This window comes from Condylura cristata, unplaced genomic scaffold (genome assembly GCF_000260355.1).
Source record: "Condylura cristata isolate star-nosed mole 26May11 unplaced genomic scaffold, ConCri1.0 scaffold00030, whole genome shotgun sequence".
In the NCBI taxonomy this organism is placed as follows: domain Eukaryota; kingdom Metazoa; phylum Chordata; class Mammalia; order Eulipotyphla; family Talpidae; genus Condylura; species Condylura cristata.
The window spans coordinates 26158197-26178763 of NW_004567131.1; the positions used below are offsets into that span (position 1 = coordinate 26158197).

The window sequence follows — 20567 nt, forward strand, 5'->3', positions numbered from 1 at the left end:
GAGCTAAACCATATATGGCACAGCAGCCCTCTCCTGCTTCCTTTTGTAGTGTATTTCAGCAAATTTGCCTGTTTTGCTCACCCCTCTTCCCGTGTCTCTGGCCTACATACCACCTCCTGTATGCAAAAAAAAAAAATAGTTTAAAAAAAAATTTTTTATATGATGATGAATGTTATTATGTTCCAATTTCCCATTTTGCCACCAAGATTTCAGGGGACAAGTCTAATAAGCATCCAGATCTCAAAACCTTGAAACTTAATGTTTACAGGGTAAATAAGTATTACTGGCTAAAATTCATCTCAAAGAAGAAAGGCGATATTATATGGGTATTAACAGGATAAACTAGAGAAAAACTAGAAACCCCAACACATATTCTGATAGATGCTGGCCATGCTTGATGATTCAGGACCTAAAAGAAAAGTGGTAATGCCAAAATAAAATGTCTATGAAGTAGACATTAGAAATAACGGACAGAATGTACACGTACAGGACAAGCAACTTTTAACACATGAGTCCATTCCTGAAAACCATATACATAAGTCAAAGCTCACAAAATATAAGAACTAAGTTTAACATAGGACAGTATTTCTGTCTACTGCCTAACCCTCAAATGACAAGTCCTGTTTTGAAATTATGCAATGGATCCTGAATTTCTTAATTTAAAGGAAATCTTTGTATTTAAAAATGTTTTTAGGGCCCTCCCTGGTGGCGCAGCAGGTAAAAGCACAGCACTGAGAAGCTAAGGCCACCTCAGCATGAGTTCAATCCCCACCCCGGAGGTTACCCACATGGTGCTGCAAACCTCTTCTGGCCCACCCACTGTTCCCCTCAGCAGTGTACTTCGTCAGTCTGCCTGTTCTGCTCCCCATTCTTTCTCTGTGAGTCCTCTCACCACCCCTACACCTCTGGCCTGTACCCCAGTTCTATAAGCAAAAAAAAAAATTTAAAAAATGTTTTTATTGTATCAATATTTTATATTGCACTTTCAGCACATAAAATGAAATTGTATGACAAGGGGATGGTCAAAAGATAGTTCCAGTAGTACAGTACAAAGCAGATAGGCCTGTGAATTTAGCCATAATCTACAGTTAACATACAGTGATAGATACAATATGTACAAATAACATCAAAAATTCTAAGAAAAATTAAGGGGTGGCCCTCCCTGGTGGCGCAGCGGATTAAAGCACTGCACTGAGAAACTAAAGCCGCTTCCGCATGAGTTCGATCCCCGCCTGCCTCAGAGGTGACCACATGGTGTGGCATACCTCTCCTGACCTGCCCGCCGCTCCCCTCAGCAGTGTACTTTGTAGATCTGCCTGTTCTGCTCCCCGCTCTGTCTCTGGTAAATCCTCTCACCCTCCACATCTCTGGCCTATACCCCAGTTCTGTATGAATAAATAAATAAATCTTTAAAAAAAAAAAAATAAGGGGTAAGAAGAATGGAAGAAACTTGATCGACCCCTACCCCAAAATGATCACAATACTGTGAATAAAACCCTTAAAAAATTCTCTGCCCATCCAGTTATAAATAAAAGAAAAAATTAGGAAATGGTGAAATGGGAGTTCAGTAAATTAACCTTGGAGGAAAAAAAAATCACATAGCCTTCAAAGCCACGTACAACACAGTCCCTACCTACTGATAGCCATACATTTTTTTTCTCCTATTTCTGTTCTTCTATGTAGTAGTGACATCAAATTTTCCCAAAGTGATCATAGTTTCACTGGCTCTCGATAAAGCCCCCAACAGGAATTTTTGTGTTTTCAAAATATATATGAAAGAATGACAAAGAGAAAGGGAAAAAGATGGTAAGTGGTGGGAGTAACTTACCTTTTGAGATTTATTATAAATCTAGATTAAGTAAAACAGAGCTCATATACAGGGCTAAATGGATCAATTCAAAAGATGAGATAACTGGAGTTAAGTCTCAGTACTATCACTCAATCTCTAGCCACTGCAACACTGAGTAGGACCCCCCAGGCCAGGGAACTAACCCACATGCAGACCTCTCCTGCCTCACCCACTGCTCCCCTCAGCATTATATTTCAGTAGTTCTGTCTGTTCCTGTCTCCACTCTGTCTCTGGTGAATCCCCTCATCCCCTGCACCTCTGGCCTATACCTTGGTTCTTGTATACATAAATAATCTTTTACTAAAAAAGAAGAGAGAAAACTCAAAAACAAGCTCATGCTTATAAGAAGGCATGGTATCTCACATGATAGCACAATGAGAAAGAATGCATTACTCAAATAAGGAAATTAATTTGTCATATAGCAAGAAACACTGAAAATTATTCCTATCACACATTATAAAGAGAAAAAATGCCAAATCCATTTAACTAAATACAAATGCAAATAAGTGGCTTATATAAAATGAAATACTATACACTAATGAGAATGAATTATATATATATAATACAGATAAATCACCAGAAAATAAACTAACTGTTTAAGGATACACATAAATAAAGATGACCTTTTTTATTTTATTTTTAAAAGATGTATTTATGCATACAGGAACTGAGGTACAGGGCAGAGCGCAGGTGGTTAAAGGATTCACCAGAGACAAAGCAGTGAACAATGGAACAGACAGGTCTACTGCAATACAATTCCGAGGGGAACTGCAGACGAGACAGGAGAGGCCTGCCACTCCATATAGCACGGATGGAACTCAGTGCTACAGTGGCTGTGGATAGTTTCTTAGTGCTGTGTTTTAACCTACTGCACCACTAGGGCGGAACATTTTTTAAAAGGAAATAACATTTCCTTCAGGAGTATGGAGAGAAGCATGCAGGTAGAAGAAATAATTTTGTTGGGTGGTAGACTTACAGATGTCTTGTTATTACAAATGTTATAACACACTGCATATATTCTTTTGAATGTATTAGTATACTTAAGTCTTTAACTCCACATGAAATACAAATAAACAAAGAAAACTACATTCCTTGAGAAGTATGAAAAGATACCATAAAAGAAACCTTAATTTAAGTAATTATATGTAAATATGTTCTAACTATGTTTACTATCCTTTCCTTTACCACCTTGGCAGGTAAAAAAGCAAATGTTCCTTTTAAAAAGATTCTCCAAAAATACTCTAATTACCAAAAGACAGAAAAGCAAGGAAGAAAGATCTATGACACAGCAAAACTACTTAATAGTTCACATATTTCCTACAGTAAGTGATGTGAAAGGCCTACTATTCTCACAACTGCCACTGCCACCACAGGGACGGCATTATAGGTTTCAGGCAAAGACTGTATATAAGTAAAAGCACAATAATACTTGTTGAAAAAATAACTACAGAATAAAAACTGAAAAACTTTTGCTCTGAATTAAAAAAAAGAGAGAAGTATGAAAGGGGTAGAAAAAGCATAAAAGAGTCCTGAGGAAAGCCACACAGAGAAAGCCTTCAGCCAAGAAAGAGACAATCTTTGTCTGTTACTACTTATTTAGACCAGACTCTGGAAATGGCCCTATGCCCAAAATTCTGTGTAACAGAGCTTTGTTCAATAAGCTTGAAACAAGGTCTCAATCAACTGTGAAGTTAACTTGATTCAGAATGACCTATATACACAACTATAAAATAGATCTATTTAGAAAGATGAGCTGCAAAATAAGATTCAGGGGACAGGGGACATGAAACACTTGGATGAGAATCTTCCAAAATATCTTCCCCTGGGAAGCAGTGGATCTGTCACTAACACTTCGCCCATATCCAATTTCTAATACCAGCCAATGACATTTTTCTTTCTCCTCCCTTCCTACTAATATTTAAAACACACTATAAAATATTCCACATATTAATTACACATCTACCTTAAAAAAATTGTGACCTGGTAATAATCATTTTTTGACTAAGACTAGGGTCTAACAGATTATCATGACAAATTTGTATTTATTCCCTAACCTACTAAAAATTCACATTTATTTTTATATTTCATGAATGTTTCTCTCTTCTTAGGAATATATTGAAAGTCCTGTAGGAGTAACATGCATTGTAGCATCCATCACTAAAAACATAAGCTCAGGAACCAGACTGCATAAACTTGAAAGTAGACTCCAGCACTTAATTGTGTGATTGTGAGCAAGTTACCCTATGCCTCAGTTTTCTTACCATAGATATTTAATAACAAAACCATAGATTTAATAACAAAAATTGCATCAACCTCAAATTGTTATTATGTGGAGAGTAAATGAGTTAATATATCAAATCATTTTCAGTAGTGTTTGGCATGCATTAAGAATTAAATTTTAGTTTATTATCACTGTTATTCTGTTCCCCGATCTATAAGTGTTTAACTTTGAGTTTACTAGATATTAAACCACTTAAAGCTTATATTCACTGATAAATACAACTTGAAGAAGCAACTGAAGTAATTAAAATTTGTTACTTAGTTCAGTTAACATGCCACAACTGTATTAAACATGTAACAAGGAAAACAAATTCATATTATCAGAAAAGAGTCAAAACAACACTTTGCAAAGATTTGGATTACACTCAATAACAGCCCTTTTGAGCCTCCTTATTTCTTTTTTTTCTTTTTTTTTTAAGATTTATTTATTTATACATACAGAACTGGGGTACAGGCCAGAGGTGCAGGGTGGTGAGAGGATTCACCAGAGACAGAGTGGGGAGCAGAACAGGCAGATCGATGAAGTACACTGCTGAGGGGAGCAGCGGGCAGGTCAGGAGAGGTCTGCCAGCGCCATGTGGGTCACCTCTGGGGCAGGCGAGAATTGAACTCATGCTGCAGTGGCTTTAGCCTCTTAGTGCTGTGCTTTAACCTGCTCCGCCACCAGGGAGGGCCCTTGAGCCTCCTTATTTCATATTCATTACTGGAGTATTTCTGACACAGTAATTCTTCTTGGAGGGAAAGAACACATTGGTACTTCTCATTAAATTTAAAGAATTGGGCCCTCCCTGGTGGCGCATCGAGTTAAAGCACAACACAAAGAAGCTTAAACCACTTCTGCATGAATTCAATTCCCGCCTGCCCCGGAGGTGATCCACATGGCGAGGCAGACTCTCCTGACCCGCCCGCTGCTCCCCTCAGCAGTGTACTTTGTGGATCTGCCTGTTCTGCTCCCCACTCTGTCTCTGGTGAATCTTCTCACCCTCCGCATCTCTGACCTGTACCCCAGTTCTGTACGAATAAATAAATCTTTAAAAAAAAAAATTTAAAGAATTGATCACAACTAATTTCTCCCCCCTCTAATATTTCACCAAATAATTAATATATACTAAGTTAAATATTACATATTATAAGTGTTTTTTCTCCCTAGAAGAACAAGGGGATATAAAAGGAGAGAAATTAGTGGACAAAAACTTCCAATAAATCGATGGGATATCAGAAAGCAAACGGAGCCAAGGAAACTAAAGGATCAGATGGTTAGTACCCAAACACCTACTAGCAGCAAAGCAATTTATCCTAAAGTAAAATAAAAAAATAGCTCTTCAGGGCTCAGACTCTGGGAGCAACAAACCAGGTTTGTAAAAAGCCCAATACATAGCACCCACTATGTAAGCATTCTAGAGCAAGACCAGGAATAAAAAGGGGTGGTATAGCACTTGGCTTTTCATTATAATCCCTGGCGGCACAATGGGTTTAAGCACAGCACTATGAAGCTATCCACAGTCAGTGCAGCACAAGTTCAATTCCAGGCAGGGAGGTGACCCACATGGCGTGGCAATGGACCCTCTCAGCAATGTATTTCAGTTCATCTGCCTATTCTGCTCTTCACTCTGTCTCTGGTGAATTCTCTCATCCCTCACTTCTGGCCTGTACCCCAGTTCTTATGTGCATAAATAAATCTTTTTTTAAAAAAAGTGCCAGTTTGATCTTTAGAGAGTGAGATAGGGGAGATGTACCTTGCAAGTCACTAATAAAATTAGAAACAAGTTTCATGGAATGGCACAAAAAGTCAGTACTCTAAGCTAATTAGAGAAAACTTCAGCTGTTAACTTGTGTTAAGCAGAACAGAGACAGGACAAAGTGAATTCCAAGAAAGACAAATAGCTTATGGAAGAAGACAGAGGCACAAATTTATAATTTAAGTTTGGAACATTTGGAACAGTTGAGCACAAAAGGAATGCAATGAGAGTTAAGAGAGACCAAATTAAAGAATCTTTTAAACCATGCTAAGAAACCTGAAATTTAAACTGCAGGAGGTAAAAGGCCACTCTCTGACTTTGAGACACAAGAACGGATTACTCTACAGCATCAGAAATTGATTAGGAGGTAAATGACTTACAGATAACCAAAGAAAGGTAAGATGTGGCAGAAGACTCCCAAACTAACCACTTATAGTCAGACTATAAGAAGAAAGGGATGCAAATCCCTTTTTGAAAGAGGTAGTCCTTCCTTACACTAAATATGAACAGTCCTGTCCTACACTGTTAGGACAAAACAAAAAGTTTAGCCCACTTTGTGATCAATGGGAAGGGAATTGGAGATTTGCTACCTCAGTACCACAAATTGATGATTTAAGGCAGAATATGGGCTTGGGTGATTCATTTCTCCAAAAAAGCATAATGAACAGAGGAAGGATAGCCAGCCATTTACCTTGAAAGCAAAGAACAGAATCCCCAATTTCCAAAAGCCACTGTCTTTCCTTTGCTTCAGGACTTAATTATTTCAGTTTGCCATCTGAGGATGGTTTGAGAAAAATGAAACTCCTTTTTCTCCTAAACATGCTGCTATGATTCAGGCATTGTAGAGCTCCAGTACCAAGCAAATATGAGAGGCAGAGAAAAGCAAAGGGATATCATCATCTCCATGAACACAATGTAAGAGTCATTCGTCATCAGCAAAGGCAAATAAAAAGGAAATGTCCATATAACATGATAAATACACAGGCTTCCTTCAAAGTACAAATTAACTGATGGCTTATGGACAGTGTCTGAAATGGAGGGCAGTCTTTAAAGACTGAGCCCATAATAGTGAAATTTGATGCTATCTCTGAGTAGACAGTCTCAAAATTGAGTAGAATTCTTGGATAACCTGCTGTTGTCTGAAAATTGCTTCCTGGTACTGGGAAGCTTCCACACACTCCCCTATCACAGTTAAGATGCAGGACACCTATACAGTATGTGTCTGAAGTGCTTAAAACACACACACACACCCACACACACTTTACACACTTTAGATAACTTTGATGGATGCTATCATATGATTGTCATATTTCACTCAACCTTCACCTCACCCTCCCTAACTCTACCCTTGGGGTACCTTCACGCTGCTGAAGCTAAAAACTTAGAACATTTGTCCAACTACTCTTATAGGCTTCTGGATATAATTTCAGATCTCTCAATAAAACACTTCTGTGGGATACAGAAAATGAAAGTGAATAGAGACCTCTTACTAACGCTATTATTTTCCATGTCTATTGATAATAAATATCATACGCCTGGCATATACCTTGTAGAACTCCTAGTTCTGTTACAGTTTCCTAAAAAGTATTGCAATAAACTTAGCTGACCTTAAACTCCAAACTGTCTCCTGTAAAATAGGCAGCAGCTGAAATCTCTGTTCATTTCTTTTAGCCTTATAGATTGTTTGCAGTTTGTTCCACACATGCATAGTTCAGGGTCAGCTTTCGATACAAGCAACCAAACTTTCTTCAGGTCTCTTTGTTCTTATGTTCCAATTACTGTGGTCACCATGAATTCTGCCCTCTGGCTCATCTGATAGTATGCATTTTAGCTGCCTAGCAAGATACCAGTTGTCTATAAAACAGCAGCCCCCTCAGTACTGTTTCTTTTTTCCATGTGTAGACTAACTCTACTTCCTCCTTAAGTTTCTGCCTGCTACAGATTGTTCTTCAAGTACTCCCATCTTTAATGTTTCATTCAGAGTTTAAAATGATCTATGAGGAGGTTGGTTTGATAGGAACTACACTGTCATTACCAAAGGAAGAACACTTACATTTGGTTTATGTTTGAACAGAACTGAAATTCATAGCACTGCCCTGTTCTCATGAGCCTAAAGTAGAGTCTTTTTTCTGGTTCCCCAAGGTTGATGGTTCAAATGTCTCATTCTTGTTTATTCAGAGATGGAATGGTGAGTTGGTGTGTATGCATGTAAGAAAAAGGTAACCAGGAGGGCCCTCCCTGGTGACACAACAGGTTAAAGCTCTCCGCAGTCACAACAGCATGAGCATGAGTTCAATCCCCAACCCGGGAGGTGACCCTGTGCAGTCCATTGCTCCCCTCAGCAGTGCTATTTCAGTAAGCCCACCTGTTCTGGTCCCTACTCTGTCTCTGGTGAATTCTCTCACACACAAACCCACACACTTCTGGCCTGTACCCCAATTATTGTATACATAAATAAATCTTTAAAAAAGAAGATGATCATTGAGATATGAAACTTAAGTTCTTGAACTGTGAATTTTACAGATTAGTAGATTATTTAAGACAAGAGGAGGGAAGGGAATGCAAAGAAAGAAAACAGTTGGACTGAAAGACATAAAAGGAAGAAAGGGAAGGGGGGAAAAGTATCCTTACCAATTTTCTGGCCAATAAAGGCATTTTAAAAACCAACAAAAATATTTTATCAGCTGTCATTTAAATAAAAAAGAGAAGATTAAAAAAGCAAATTATAAAAAAAAAAAAGGAAAATCTTAGCGCTCAACATAAGCCATACTTGGACAACATTCACCAACTTATAATACCTATGAATGAAACTCACTCTCTTTTTCTTTCTTCACAAATCAAAGATAATTGTAAAAGAAAGACAAACACTAGTCCTGGAGCTACATCTGGGCCCAAATAATACTCAAACAAGGTCATTCGGGTAACTGTGCTTCTAGATATAGATGCAGAGCCCAACTTGATCTACCTTAAATGAGAGGCCAAAACCATAGGGAAAAAAAGGTTTAATGTTAAAATTCCCAGAGGTTCTTCTGCTTAGAAAACATACAAACTCTGCCTTATAAAGGGAAGGGTCTGACAGTGTATTAAACAGTAAAAGATAGTTACAAACCATTTATAAGACAGGGGTTAAAATTCAAAGCATATAAATAATTCATACAACTAAAAAAAAAAATATGCAATCTAATGGGAATAAAAAAGGCATAGATTCCAAACAGACATTTCACCAAAGACTACAGATGGCCAATAGACACATGAAAAGAGGTTCCACATCATTTATCAAGGAACACTAATGAAAATCACAATGCGATCTCACTTCACATCAGTTAAAATAGTTACTATCAAAAGGTCAAAAAGTAGTAACTATCAACATAAATGTGAACAGAAAGAAAACCTTGTATACTGCTAGTGGGTTGGTAAACTGGTACAGCCACTATGGAAAATAGTATGGATTTTACTCAAAAATTTAAAAGTAGGGCCTTCCCTGGTGGTGCATTGGGTTAAAGCGCAGCACTATGAAGCTATGGCAGCCACTTCAACATGAGTTTGATCCCCATCCCAGAGGTGACCCACATGGAGCAGTAGACCTCTCCTAACCTGCCCACTGTTCCCCTCAGCAGTGTACTTCATCAGTCAGCCTATTCTGCTCCTTGCTCTGTCTCTGGCGAATCCTCTTACCCCCCCCCCATACACACACACACACCTCTGGCCTGTACCCCAATTCTGTATGTATAAATAAGTATGTTTTTTAAAAAGTAAAACTACCACATGATCCACAAGGGTATATGGATGAAATACTGATTTGAAAAGATATATATGCACTCCCTATGATCATTGAAACCCTACTTATAATAGCCAAGACATAGAAACAACCCAAATGTCCAATGACAGATGAATTGAAAATGAAGACTGACAAATATAAATAATGGGTCCTATCGAGCCATATATAAAAATATGAAATCCTGCCATTTGGGACAAGATGGATGGATCTTGAGGAGATTATGTAAGTAAAATAAAGTCAGAAGGAAGATAAATAGCATAAAGTTTTTCATTTGTATGGACTGTAGAGGAAAAAAAGCAAATGAATTAATAAACCAAAGACAAATCCTCAGACTATGACAACAGAATGGTGGTCAACAGAGAAGGGGGCAAAAGGATACTAACCTTTTGGTAGTGACTACAATTGACCGATGGCAGATGGTGACTAGATATTTGACAGTGGGTCTGGTATACTATAGATAGATAAAGATAGACAGACAGATGCTAAGCTGAGAAACTGTAAACTAAAAACTTGTGTTTTAAACTAAAGTTACCTCAATTGAAAAAATATATATATATATATGAAAGCAAAAAGGATCCCCATGACCTTGGATTTTAGCCTTAAATACATGTAATTAATCCTAAGGTTAAAAAAAAATCAGATCAGAAAGAAAAATCAATGCAACAGAAAATTATTAAAACCAAAAGTTCAGGTTTATACAAGTCAACAATAAATTAGTCATACTATCAAGTAAAACAGACACCAATTACCAATATGAACAATGAGTAATGTGCTATCATTATAGAGACTACAAATATGAAAGAATAAAAAGAATGTTATTAACAGTGTCATACCAATAAATATAACAACTTAAAGGAAACTGCCAAATTCCTGGAAAAACATAAAGCTCACTCAAGAAGAAAACAGAATAAACTGGTACAAATAAAAATAGTTTGAAACCTTCCTATTAAGAAAACTCCAGTTCTAGATGGTTTCGCTGGGAAGTCCAAACATTTGAGGGATATAAATATCAATTCTAAACACTCATTTCCATAAAGGTGAAGAGGAAAGATTACTGTCCTATATATTCTGTAAGACCAGCTAACATGAAAGTCAGACAGAAACATTACCACTAACAGGATTACTGCAAAAAAAGAAAAAAAAAAACAGTAGTATAGCAAAAGTCTAACCATCTATATACACAGTCAAGTGGAGTTTATGCAAGGAAAGCAAAGTGAGTTAAGCTCACTATATTAATAGATTAATATATACAGATGTGTGTGTGTGTATGTGTGTACATAAAAACATTACAACAGATACAGACTAACAACTGATCATGTGAATTTAAAAGCTTTTAGAAGCTGTTACCTGTGAGATATGATTGATGGATGACTCCATTCTACGAAGCTGAGAGGCCTGGATGTCCAGCAATTGGAGTACATTGTTGGCCAATGCATTTATTTGATAAGCAACACTAGCAAGGGATTGGGTTGTGTAGGCTTTGGTCTCTTCTAAAGCTTTTCTCTTATCTGTTGCCTGAAATAAGAAAAAGAACCGTTATTTACTAAATTAACATGCATTAAACATATATATTCTGTATAAAAGTTGTAATTGAAAAACCCAACTGTATCAAAAACTTATCAGACTAATCTGAAGTCTCAGGACATTGGTGAAGTCATGGCAGAAATGTCTATCTGCCAGATGGAAACGATTGCAGTCCATGCACTTAGGATTCACTAGAGGAGTTACCAAGTGCCTACGATAAGAAGTGATATGCAATAATTGGCTTTAAGTTGCTTAAAACCACAACCACCAATTCACCACATTACAAGAAAAGGAAAAAAAATAGTAAAATAATTTGATTCACAATCACAACAAAAAGAATCAAATAACCAGGAATTAACCTGAGGACTTACATGATGAAAGCTACAAGATGTTACTGAAGAACACTAATCATCACATAGAAAATGGAAAGAAATTCCATGTTCATGATGGGAAATCAATATAATTAAAATGACTACGCCAAAAGCCATATATAAAATTAATACAATCCCTATTAAATACCAACAATATTCTGCAAATAAATCAAATACAAAAGTGCCCTCCCTGGTGGTGCAACGGGTTATAGCACAGCACTACAAGTTAGCTGCAGCTGCTTCAGTGCAAGTTTGATCCCCACCCCAGAGGAGATCCACCTCTCCTGACCTGCCCACTGCTCCCCTCAGCAGAATACTTTGTCGATTTGCCTGTTCTGCTCCCCACTCTGTCTCTGGTGAATCCTCTCACCACTCCTGCACTTCTGGCCTGTATCCCAGTTCTGTATGCATAAATAAATAATTTTTTTAAAAATCAAATGCAAAAGAACCTTAAATAGTTAAAGCAATCCTGAGGGAAAAGGGAAGAGAATCTGACTTTGAACTATACTACAAAGCAATAGAAACTAAAACAATACAGTATTGGCACAAAAACAGGAACACACATCAATGAAACAGAACCAAAAGCTCGGGAATAAATCCATATGTATAGCAACACTTAATTTATGATAAAGTAGCCAGGGCAATGTAATGGTTAAAGGAGACTCTTTCCTAACAAAGGGTCTAGGATAACTGGACAAAAATTTAAAAATTTTGTTTTTAACAGAATAGTAAGAAATGGGTAGTTCCTAACATTCTTTAAACTTCATCAGTTATAGTTCTAATTTTTTTCTTCTCTGGAATTCCTCATATGAGTCAACTTCAAAAACAGGAATATGAAAAATAAGAAGGCATTTAAAATATTCAGTCATAAGAACAGGTTACAAATTATGCACCCAACTTATAAAAGAAACATGTATACATACATACAAACAAAAAAGTTCTAAAAGAAACTGTATCAACATATTAATGGTTTATCTCAGAATGCCAAAATAATGGTAGTTTCTAACATTCTTCAAATGTTTCTCTATCCTTACTATTTTTTTCTTTTTGATATTTATTTATTTATGCATGTAAGAAATGGGGTATAGGCCAGAGGAACAAGGGGGTAAAAGTATTCACCAGGGACAGAGTGGGGAACAGAACAGGCACATCCACTAAAATACATGATGAGGGAGGGGAATAGCTACCCCAGGTGGTCAGCTCCCTGACCAGGGATTGATAGCTTAATAGCACTGAGGCTTCAAACCCTACACCACCAGGGAGATCTATTCATTTTCTGTACCCAAAATTTTTAAGGATCATTACTGGAGTTACCAGGAGAAAAAAATAATCTCTACTAATAATTGTTAATGAAATGGAAGATCCTCTTGATACAATCATAATGGGGGTGGGAACACAAAACATATACAACTATACATTTTGTTTGAAATAATAGGTATACAAACCAGAAGAGAGACATGAGCACATAAACAGGCAAATTATGAGTTATTTGTCTTTCTATTATACTAATGTGATTTTACAAAAGTCTTTTAATAATCATACAACATTTTTATTCCAACTGTTTTACAAACCATCCAGCTTGAAAAATAAAGCTAATAATAACATCATCTATAACCCCTCCACATAGGAAGAAATAGAAGTAATTTAACCCTTGATGATATTGAGCTAAAGAACCAATCAAACCTGGTAAAATCCTAATTTAGAGTTTCATCCCTAAGTGAAGTAACCTTACTGTTTAAGCCTAAGTTGGTTGAGTTTTATTAGCTAAAGCCAAGTAAATGCATCATGAATTATTTAACTTCAACATGGGAAAAGAAAAATGTTTGAAAAATAAGAGTTAACAATGTATAGTAATACTCCTCATATAAACAAAAGATTAGGATAACTCTCAAATGAGTAAGGCAGTTTTTTAAACTAGTCCACTAATTTACAGATGAACAGTACTCATTAAAATGTTATTTGAGGGCCCTCCATGGTGGTGCACAGGGTTGGAGCCTGCACTTTCAAGCTAAGCCAAGCCATGGCTGCTTCAGTGCCAGTTTGAGCCCCGCCCTAGAGGTGACCCACATGGCACAACAGAGCTCTCCTGGCTTGCCAGACCTCTCCTGGCTCGCCTACTGCAGTGTACTTCGTCAATCTGCCTGTTCTGCTCCCCACTGTTTCTGGTGAATCCTCTCACCACCCCTGTACCTCTAAACCTGTATCCTAGTTGTGTGCATAAATAAATCCGTTAAAAAAAAAAAAAAGTATTTGAGGTATCAGTCTGGTTTGGTCATCCAACAAAACAATTATATGTTAATATTTATCAGTCTGCTAAAGGGATCCTAATGGTTCTTGAAGAATTTGAACTTCATTCTAAGGCTAGCAGGGCACTATTAAAGAATTTTCAAGAAGAAAAAAAGGGCTACTTTTTTGACTTTAGAAAGATCACTTCTGCTACAGTTTTATAACATGGGCTGGGAAAATGCAGAGAAGACACAAGAATGGGGAGACCTCTGCTCTAATATGTACTCTGTACCACAAAGAAAGGTATCTTTTTTTTTAATATTTATTTATTTATACATACAGAACTGGGGTACAGAGATGCAGGGGTGATGGGAGAATTCACCAGAGACAGAGTGGCAAAAAGAACAGGCAAATGAAGTACACTGCTGAGGGGAGCCGCGGGTGGGATAGGAGAGGTCTGTTGCGCTATATAGGTCACCTCTGGGGCCACGGATCAAACTCTCACTGAAGTGACTGCCACTAGCTTGCAGTGCTTGGTCCTAACCTGCTGTGCCACCAGGGAGGACCAAAGAAAAGTATCTCTATGCTAAATACATCACTTGGACTAATTAACAATGAGGAAAGAGAGAAAAGAGGAATTTGGTGACATTTAATTTGTTCAAACTAGCAATGCTAAGAAGTAACAGAGTCACTATGTCTCTAAGGTCAGTTTTCCAATATCCCAGAATGCCTCCCAGTTTATAATTCTATGAGTGAACAAAGTTCTAATGTGTCAAAGTGAAATTACTAGGTGTTTCCTCTAAGACAAGCCATTCCAAGTCATCATTAACTAATTTGTGTGCCTTGTGAATTGTAATTAACAAAAAGAGTGAGAAAGCAGATTTTCTCAGGATTGCTAAGAATGTTCTGATCTATGAAATACAGCTCTTTATAGCAGTTCTATAAATAAACAAAAAAATTAAACATTTAACACTTTTCTAAGCCATTCCTCATTAAAGTAAAAAGTTCACATCTTTAATTCATACCCAGATAAATGTGATTCTAGTAGGAAATCACTTAAGGAATATAATGCATCATTTTATAAGCTACTAGGTGGGGAGGTATTAATACTGTCACAATCAGCACCACCCTCAATTAATTAACTTGAGAAAAACAAAGGACTTCTGCTTTAAAAAAAAAAAAAAAAGCAAGGTTCTATAAATACCAACAAAAGTATCTTGTCCTATCAATAACTCTGCCTACTTCCTGGTTTATACAAGCTTACAATAAAGTCTCACAAAATTAGCCCTGGCTGGTCTCCATTCTAGCAATTTATCAATCACATTTTCCAAACTAAAAATCAGGACCTCTGATGTACCTATCTGAAACTACCATTACCCTAGTTTCTTAATCTATTTTGTTACAGTATAAGACTTATAAGAGTATACAAATCAATGAAAGTATCTTTATCAAAATTAAGTGAATTTTCTAAATTAGTTATTCCAAAAGAATTGTGAGATAGTCACTTTTTGTAACTATTTCCAAAAATCTGAGATGAGAATAGTCTGTTCACACATCAGTAATAAACTAGAAAAACAATAGAAAGAAAAATATTTATATATCACCACATACTGAATCTAAACTAAGTAATCAATTAGAAATCTAAATGCAAATTAAGGAGCTGTGATAGCATTTGTGTAAGATAGCATTTTGATGTTAATGCTTCTGATCCATGAACAGGGAATGTCCTTTCATTTCTTTGTGTCTTCTTCTATATTTCTTAACAATGTAACTCTAAATTTTTATGGGAAAAAAAGTCATCCAAATAGTCAAATGAAGGGTATCTTCCTCTCCAATGGAATGGATATCCCTCATGGTTTTCTAGCCACAACAATAATTTGTCATGACAAAAATTGCCTTTATGGGAGCTCTCGATACAGAGAGGGGATTGTGAAACCCAGTCAGTCCAAGATTAAAAAGTCATTTTAAGAAGAGAGACCACCTATACAGCAGACTCCATCACCCATCAGTCTTTCAAGTATGGACTTAGAAATAGCTTCACATCAGAATGTTTTCTCTCTCTCTCTCAAAGAAAAGTAATTTGCAAATTATTGATGTTCCATAAGAAAAAGAAAGAAGAACAGAAAGTAAAGAACAATAAGAAATATCCCTAGTATAGGTAAAAGTTTGGACATTCAAATTCATGATGCTGACAGGTGCCCAAATTCAACTCAAAGAGATCTTTTCCAAGACATAATAAAACTGTCAAAAATCAAGAAGAATCTTAATAGAAGCAGGAAAAAGAGGATGACAAGAAGGCGAAAAAGCAGCAGCAACAGCTCATAAAAGGGAATCATAAAGCTATCAGCAAATTTCTCGGCAGAAACGTTGCAGGTCAAGGGAGTGAAATATTAAAAGGGAAAAAAAATACCAACCAAGAATACTTCATTCATCAAAGCTGTCCTTGAGAACTATGGCAGAGATAGACTTTTCCAAATAGGTAAAGGTTGGGGGGGTTGGGGGGTCAGTAATAACAACCAGATCTGCATTATAAGAAATAATGAAGTGCTGGGTCTCCCTGGTGGTTCAAGGGGTTAAGTCTCAGCATTATCAAGCTATCTGCAGCCACCGAAGTACAGTTGATCATGGCCAGGGAGCTACTTCCCCACTTGGGGAAGTAGACCCCTCCTGTCTCAGCTACTCCACTCAGCTGTGTATTTCAGTCAATCTGCCTGTTCCACTCTCTACTCTGATGAATGCTCTCACCACCCCCCACCCCCAACCTCAGGCCTATACCCCAGCTCTTGTATGCATAAATAACAAAATCTTTAAAATAGAAAGAAATAATGAAGTCTTAAAGCTGAAATGTAAAGATGCTAATTAGTAACATGAAACCACTCAGATACACAACACACTGGTAAAGGTTAAGTATAATTCAGTATATATTATAATTCTAAGTTTAATGGCAGTAGTTCAGGTTTATTTTTAACTGAGACTTAATCTCCTCCACAAGCCTCCATTGCATCAGATACAATACAAACTACTTGTATCTCTCAAACATGCCCTGAATGCATGACGTTCCTAACTGCCTATATCTTTGCCTCCCAACCCTCCCTAACACCCCTTAACTCTTTAATCTCATGATTCAACTAAACTCATTCTTCATGAAGGGATGCCTTCTCTGAAACTCCCAACACTGCACTTCACTTAAATTCACTCCAAACATTTACAGACTGATGGAAAGAACATGTTTTAGTGATGGCACAGAAAGTCAGATGGAGCCATTAGGAGCACTACCTGAGTCTGAACCACAGCACACTGAGATTTTGGAAAGCTATAACTTTCTAGGAGTTTATAATTACATCTTCATAACAGAGATGTCTATTATGTTTTATATTCAGAAAAGGAAAATCAATTATTTTATGAATGCTGAGTATTTTTTGTTAATACTTGTCATTTCACAAAACATCATCGGTTGCAAGCTACAAATGATGCCATCCAATAACGTCCCAATACTTTCTTCTTGTGAAGGGCATTTATATATCTTTTTGAGTCTGTAACAGTTGGTATTTCAGGAAGATATTTTATTTGAGACCTTCTACCTGAGATAAAAGGTATTCTTGATATATTTGTTTTCTACTTCTTGAATATAAATAATTAGTGTTGAAGTATCATTTGCTGAGATACCAAATTTCTTCAAAGCCTCTGAAATATTGTTATTTGGGGAAAGGCTGGAAATAATTTCAGTAGATAGAGTTCTTATTTTCATTTTTCCCACTTTGCAAAGGTGAAACTTTATTTGCTGCAATAAGTATCTGAAATGAATCAACAGTCACTGCAGGGATTATTAATAAACCTCTATGGTCACCTCCTCTTCCCTCAACTCTGCAGCATTTTTTATATTTTTAAATAGCAGAAGGGTTACTCTTTGGCTCTCTCCTCTCAGTCCCACCAGGTCAAGCCCACCAAAAAGTTCCTTTCTCAAAAGTGACAGTCCCCAAACCTCTTATAAATCACACAAATCTTAATACAAGTATTTATAAAGAGATTGTAAGGGTATAAAAATGACAATTTATAGTACAGAAGATTATGACAGAACATCAAAAGTGACATCAGGAGAAACTTGCTATATCCAATAGTATATAGCCAGAGACCTTGGAGTCCCTTTCCTCTCTTTCTTCTCCCCACTCTGCCCACACAGCTAACAGTCAAGCCTCATTCCTATTTTCCAACCCACTGCTCTGCCAATCAATTCAATTGTGGAGGAGTAAAAGCTGGAAAGTGTTGGAACCAACTGTGTACTAACGACTGAAAAGAGAAGGTCTATAGATTCACTTCTGTGACTGCAAATTACCTCTGTAGGCGTATTAGCTTTAAGCTGGTGAACAGCAACAGACAAAGTTATCTCTGAGATCTCCCCTTTCCTTAACCACTCTATTATCTTCTTCACCAAGGTTTCCTGATTCTTACTTTCCTGTATCCATTCCTTCCTTTACAATCTTAGCTGAAGCTATCTCATACAAGAATTCCATGTGGATAAATAACAATCCTCACTGGTCATTCCTCATACAGTCTGTCCCTACATTAATCCAACTGGCATTAATGTAACATGGTTTTTCTTTAATGGCCCCACCCTCTGCCTAAAACTGAAAGGATAAAAACCCTGACTAAGAACAGGGAATAAATAAAAGGGAATTTCAAGTTTTGTATTTAATAGAACTATATTATCTGAATCTCTTATAGGAATGCATTGCTTTAGGAAAAAAACAAAACGCTGCTTGAGTGCCCTCCATTGTGGCACAGCAGATTAAAGCACAGTGAAGCTGGCCCAATGGATTAAAGCATAATGAAGCAGCGGCTTCAGTGCAAGTTCGATTCCACATGGTGCAGCAAACCTTTCCTGTCTGGCCACTGCTTCCCTCAGCAGTGTACTTCCCATCAATCTGGCCTGTTCGGCTCCCAGCTGTGTCTCCCAGTGAATCCTCTCACCGCTCCTGCACCTCTGGCCTGTATACCAGTACTGTATGCATAAGTAAATAAATCTTTAAAAAAAAATGCTGCTTGATAATTTTTCTTCCATAAGCAAAATTCTAATGACTGCCAAAACTAGAATCAAAACTTTCAAAAATAACAACCAATTTCTTCTGTACAGAGCATTTCCTCACTTATATATGTGATCAATTTTTTAAACTTAAATGCTTTATAATCCTCCACAAGTCCATGATTTTTTACCTAACAATGTAATATATAAAATAGACATCATAACACTACATCATAGTACCTAACACAGTCTTTCTAAGAGTAGGTGATAAATAACTATTTGCTGAAGACTTATGTTCCTGTTCCCTCTGGTAGAAACACTGTTTTTCCTTCCCTCAAAATTTCTTGGTTAGCATGTAACTCTTCAGATCTCAACTCCAACATTACTTCTTCAATATGATACACTAGGTGAAGGAACTCACTATATACTCTCATGTCAAATTGCACTTCCTAGATAAAACCTACTAATAGTGTTAAGACTTTAAAGGAAGGCGGAAGGAAGATATAAATCCCTTAAGTACAAAAATCCAGTACACACACTGTTAAAAACACAGAAAAAAGTTCTTCTGCTAACTAAATGGGTGACAAACATGTATTCTGTCATAATGTAAAATACATGTTACATATAAGTAAACATACTTCACTTTACTGACCATTTCTTTTAAAACACCTAAGGTTCCAACTTTGACCAATGAAATTTTGCCACTTTTCTCTGACATCTTTATGGTATTCTCTGTTATTCTGAAAGAACTGGCATATCACTAGTATGTCCCACCAATATTCAAAGGAAATATGAATATTAATTATTTGACTACTAATTTTAATGGAAAAGGAAGCTGAAAAAGTAAAAAGGTATTTCAATCTCTCTGAAAGAGAAATAGATTAATCCAAAGTCTTCATGATAGAAATAAAACTATATAAAAAGGAAAAATGCCAGAGAAACAGCTATAACAAAAACACATTTTGTCCTTTTCTCCCACATCAACACAACTATTTTTCTAGATATAAATATATTACTACTGGATAATATCAAGATCTGAATTTTGAATATATTTTTAAGTAAAATAGTCACATAGTTGAATATTCAATAGCAGATTTCTTCATATCTAAATTGGAACACACTCAACTTAGAAATAAATTATTATTACATCACTTTAAAATTAAAGCTACTTCATATGGTTTTATAAAAATCATATCATTTAAATAAGTTCCTACTAATCAGATTTATTCAAACTACTAAGATTTTGGCAAGGGTAAATTTGAAGAAAATAAATATATGAAAATTTTAAAACTATTTCAAAATTAGGGGCCCTCCATAGTGGTGCAACAGGTCAAAGCACAGCACTACAAAGCTAGCTTTCAAGCTCAAGTTTGATCCCTCGTCCAGGGAGGTGACACACATGGCAAAACAGACCTGTCCTGTCTTGCTCACTATTCCCTCAGCAGCGTATTTCAATAGATCCACCTGTTCTGTTTTCCCATTCTGTCTATGATCCTCTCACCCTCTCACACCCCTTCATCCCCCCTTCCTCTGGTCTACAACCCAGCTCTTATATGCATAAAGCAAATCCTAAAAAAAAAAAGACACTTAGGGCCCTCCCTGGTGTCCCAATGGGTTAAAGTGCAGCACTATGAAGCTATCCACAGCCACTGTAGCAGCAGTTCAAGTTCAATCCCTAGCCAGGGAGATGACACAGCAGACCTCCTCTAACCCAACTGTTCCCCTCAGCAGGGTATTTCAGTAGATCCGCCTGTTCTGCTCCCCACTCCGTCTCTGGTGA

General features: G+C 36.8%; 1 protein-coding gene across 7 annotated transcripts in view; it reads right to left on the bottom strand.

Annotated features, from left to right (window-relative positions):
• ABI1 (abl-interactor 1) overlaps positions 1-20567 on the bottom strand; it is a 64907-nt gene that overhangs the window by 33228 nt on the left and 11112 nt on the right. For all 7 annotated transcript variants that reach the window (XM_004691318.2, XM_004691317.2, XM_004691312.2 and 4 more), the window contains exon 2: positions 10994-11161. In XM_004691318.2, the coding sequence (XP_004691375.1) occupies positions 10994-11161 (168 nt within the window). The remainder of the gene's footprint in view (positions 1-10993; positions 11162-20567) is intronic.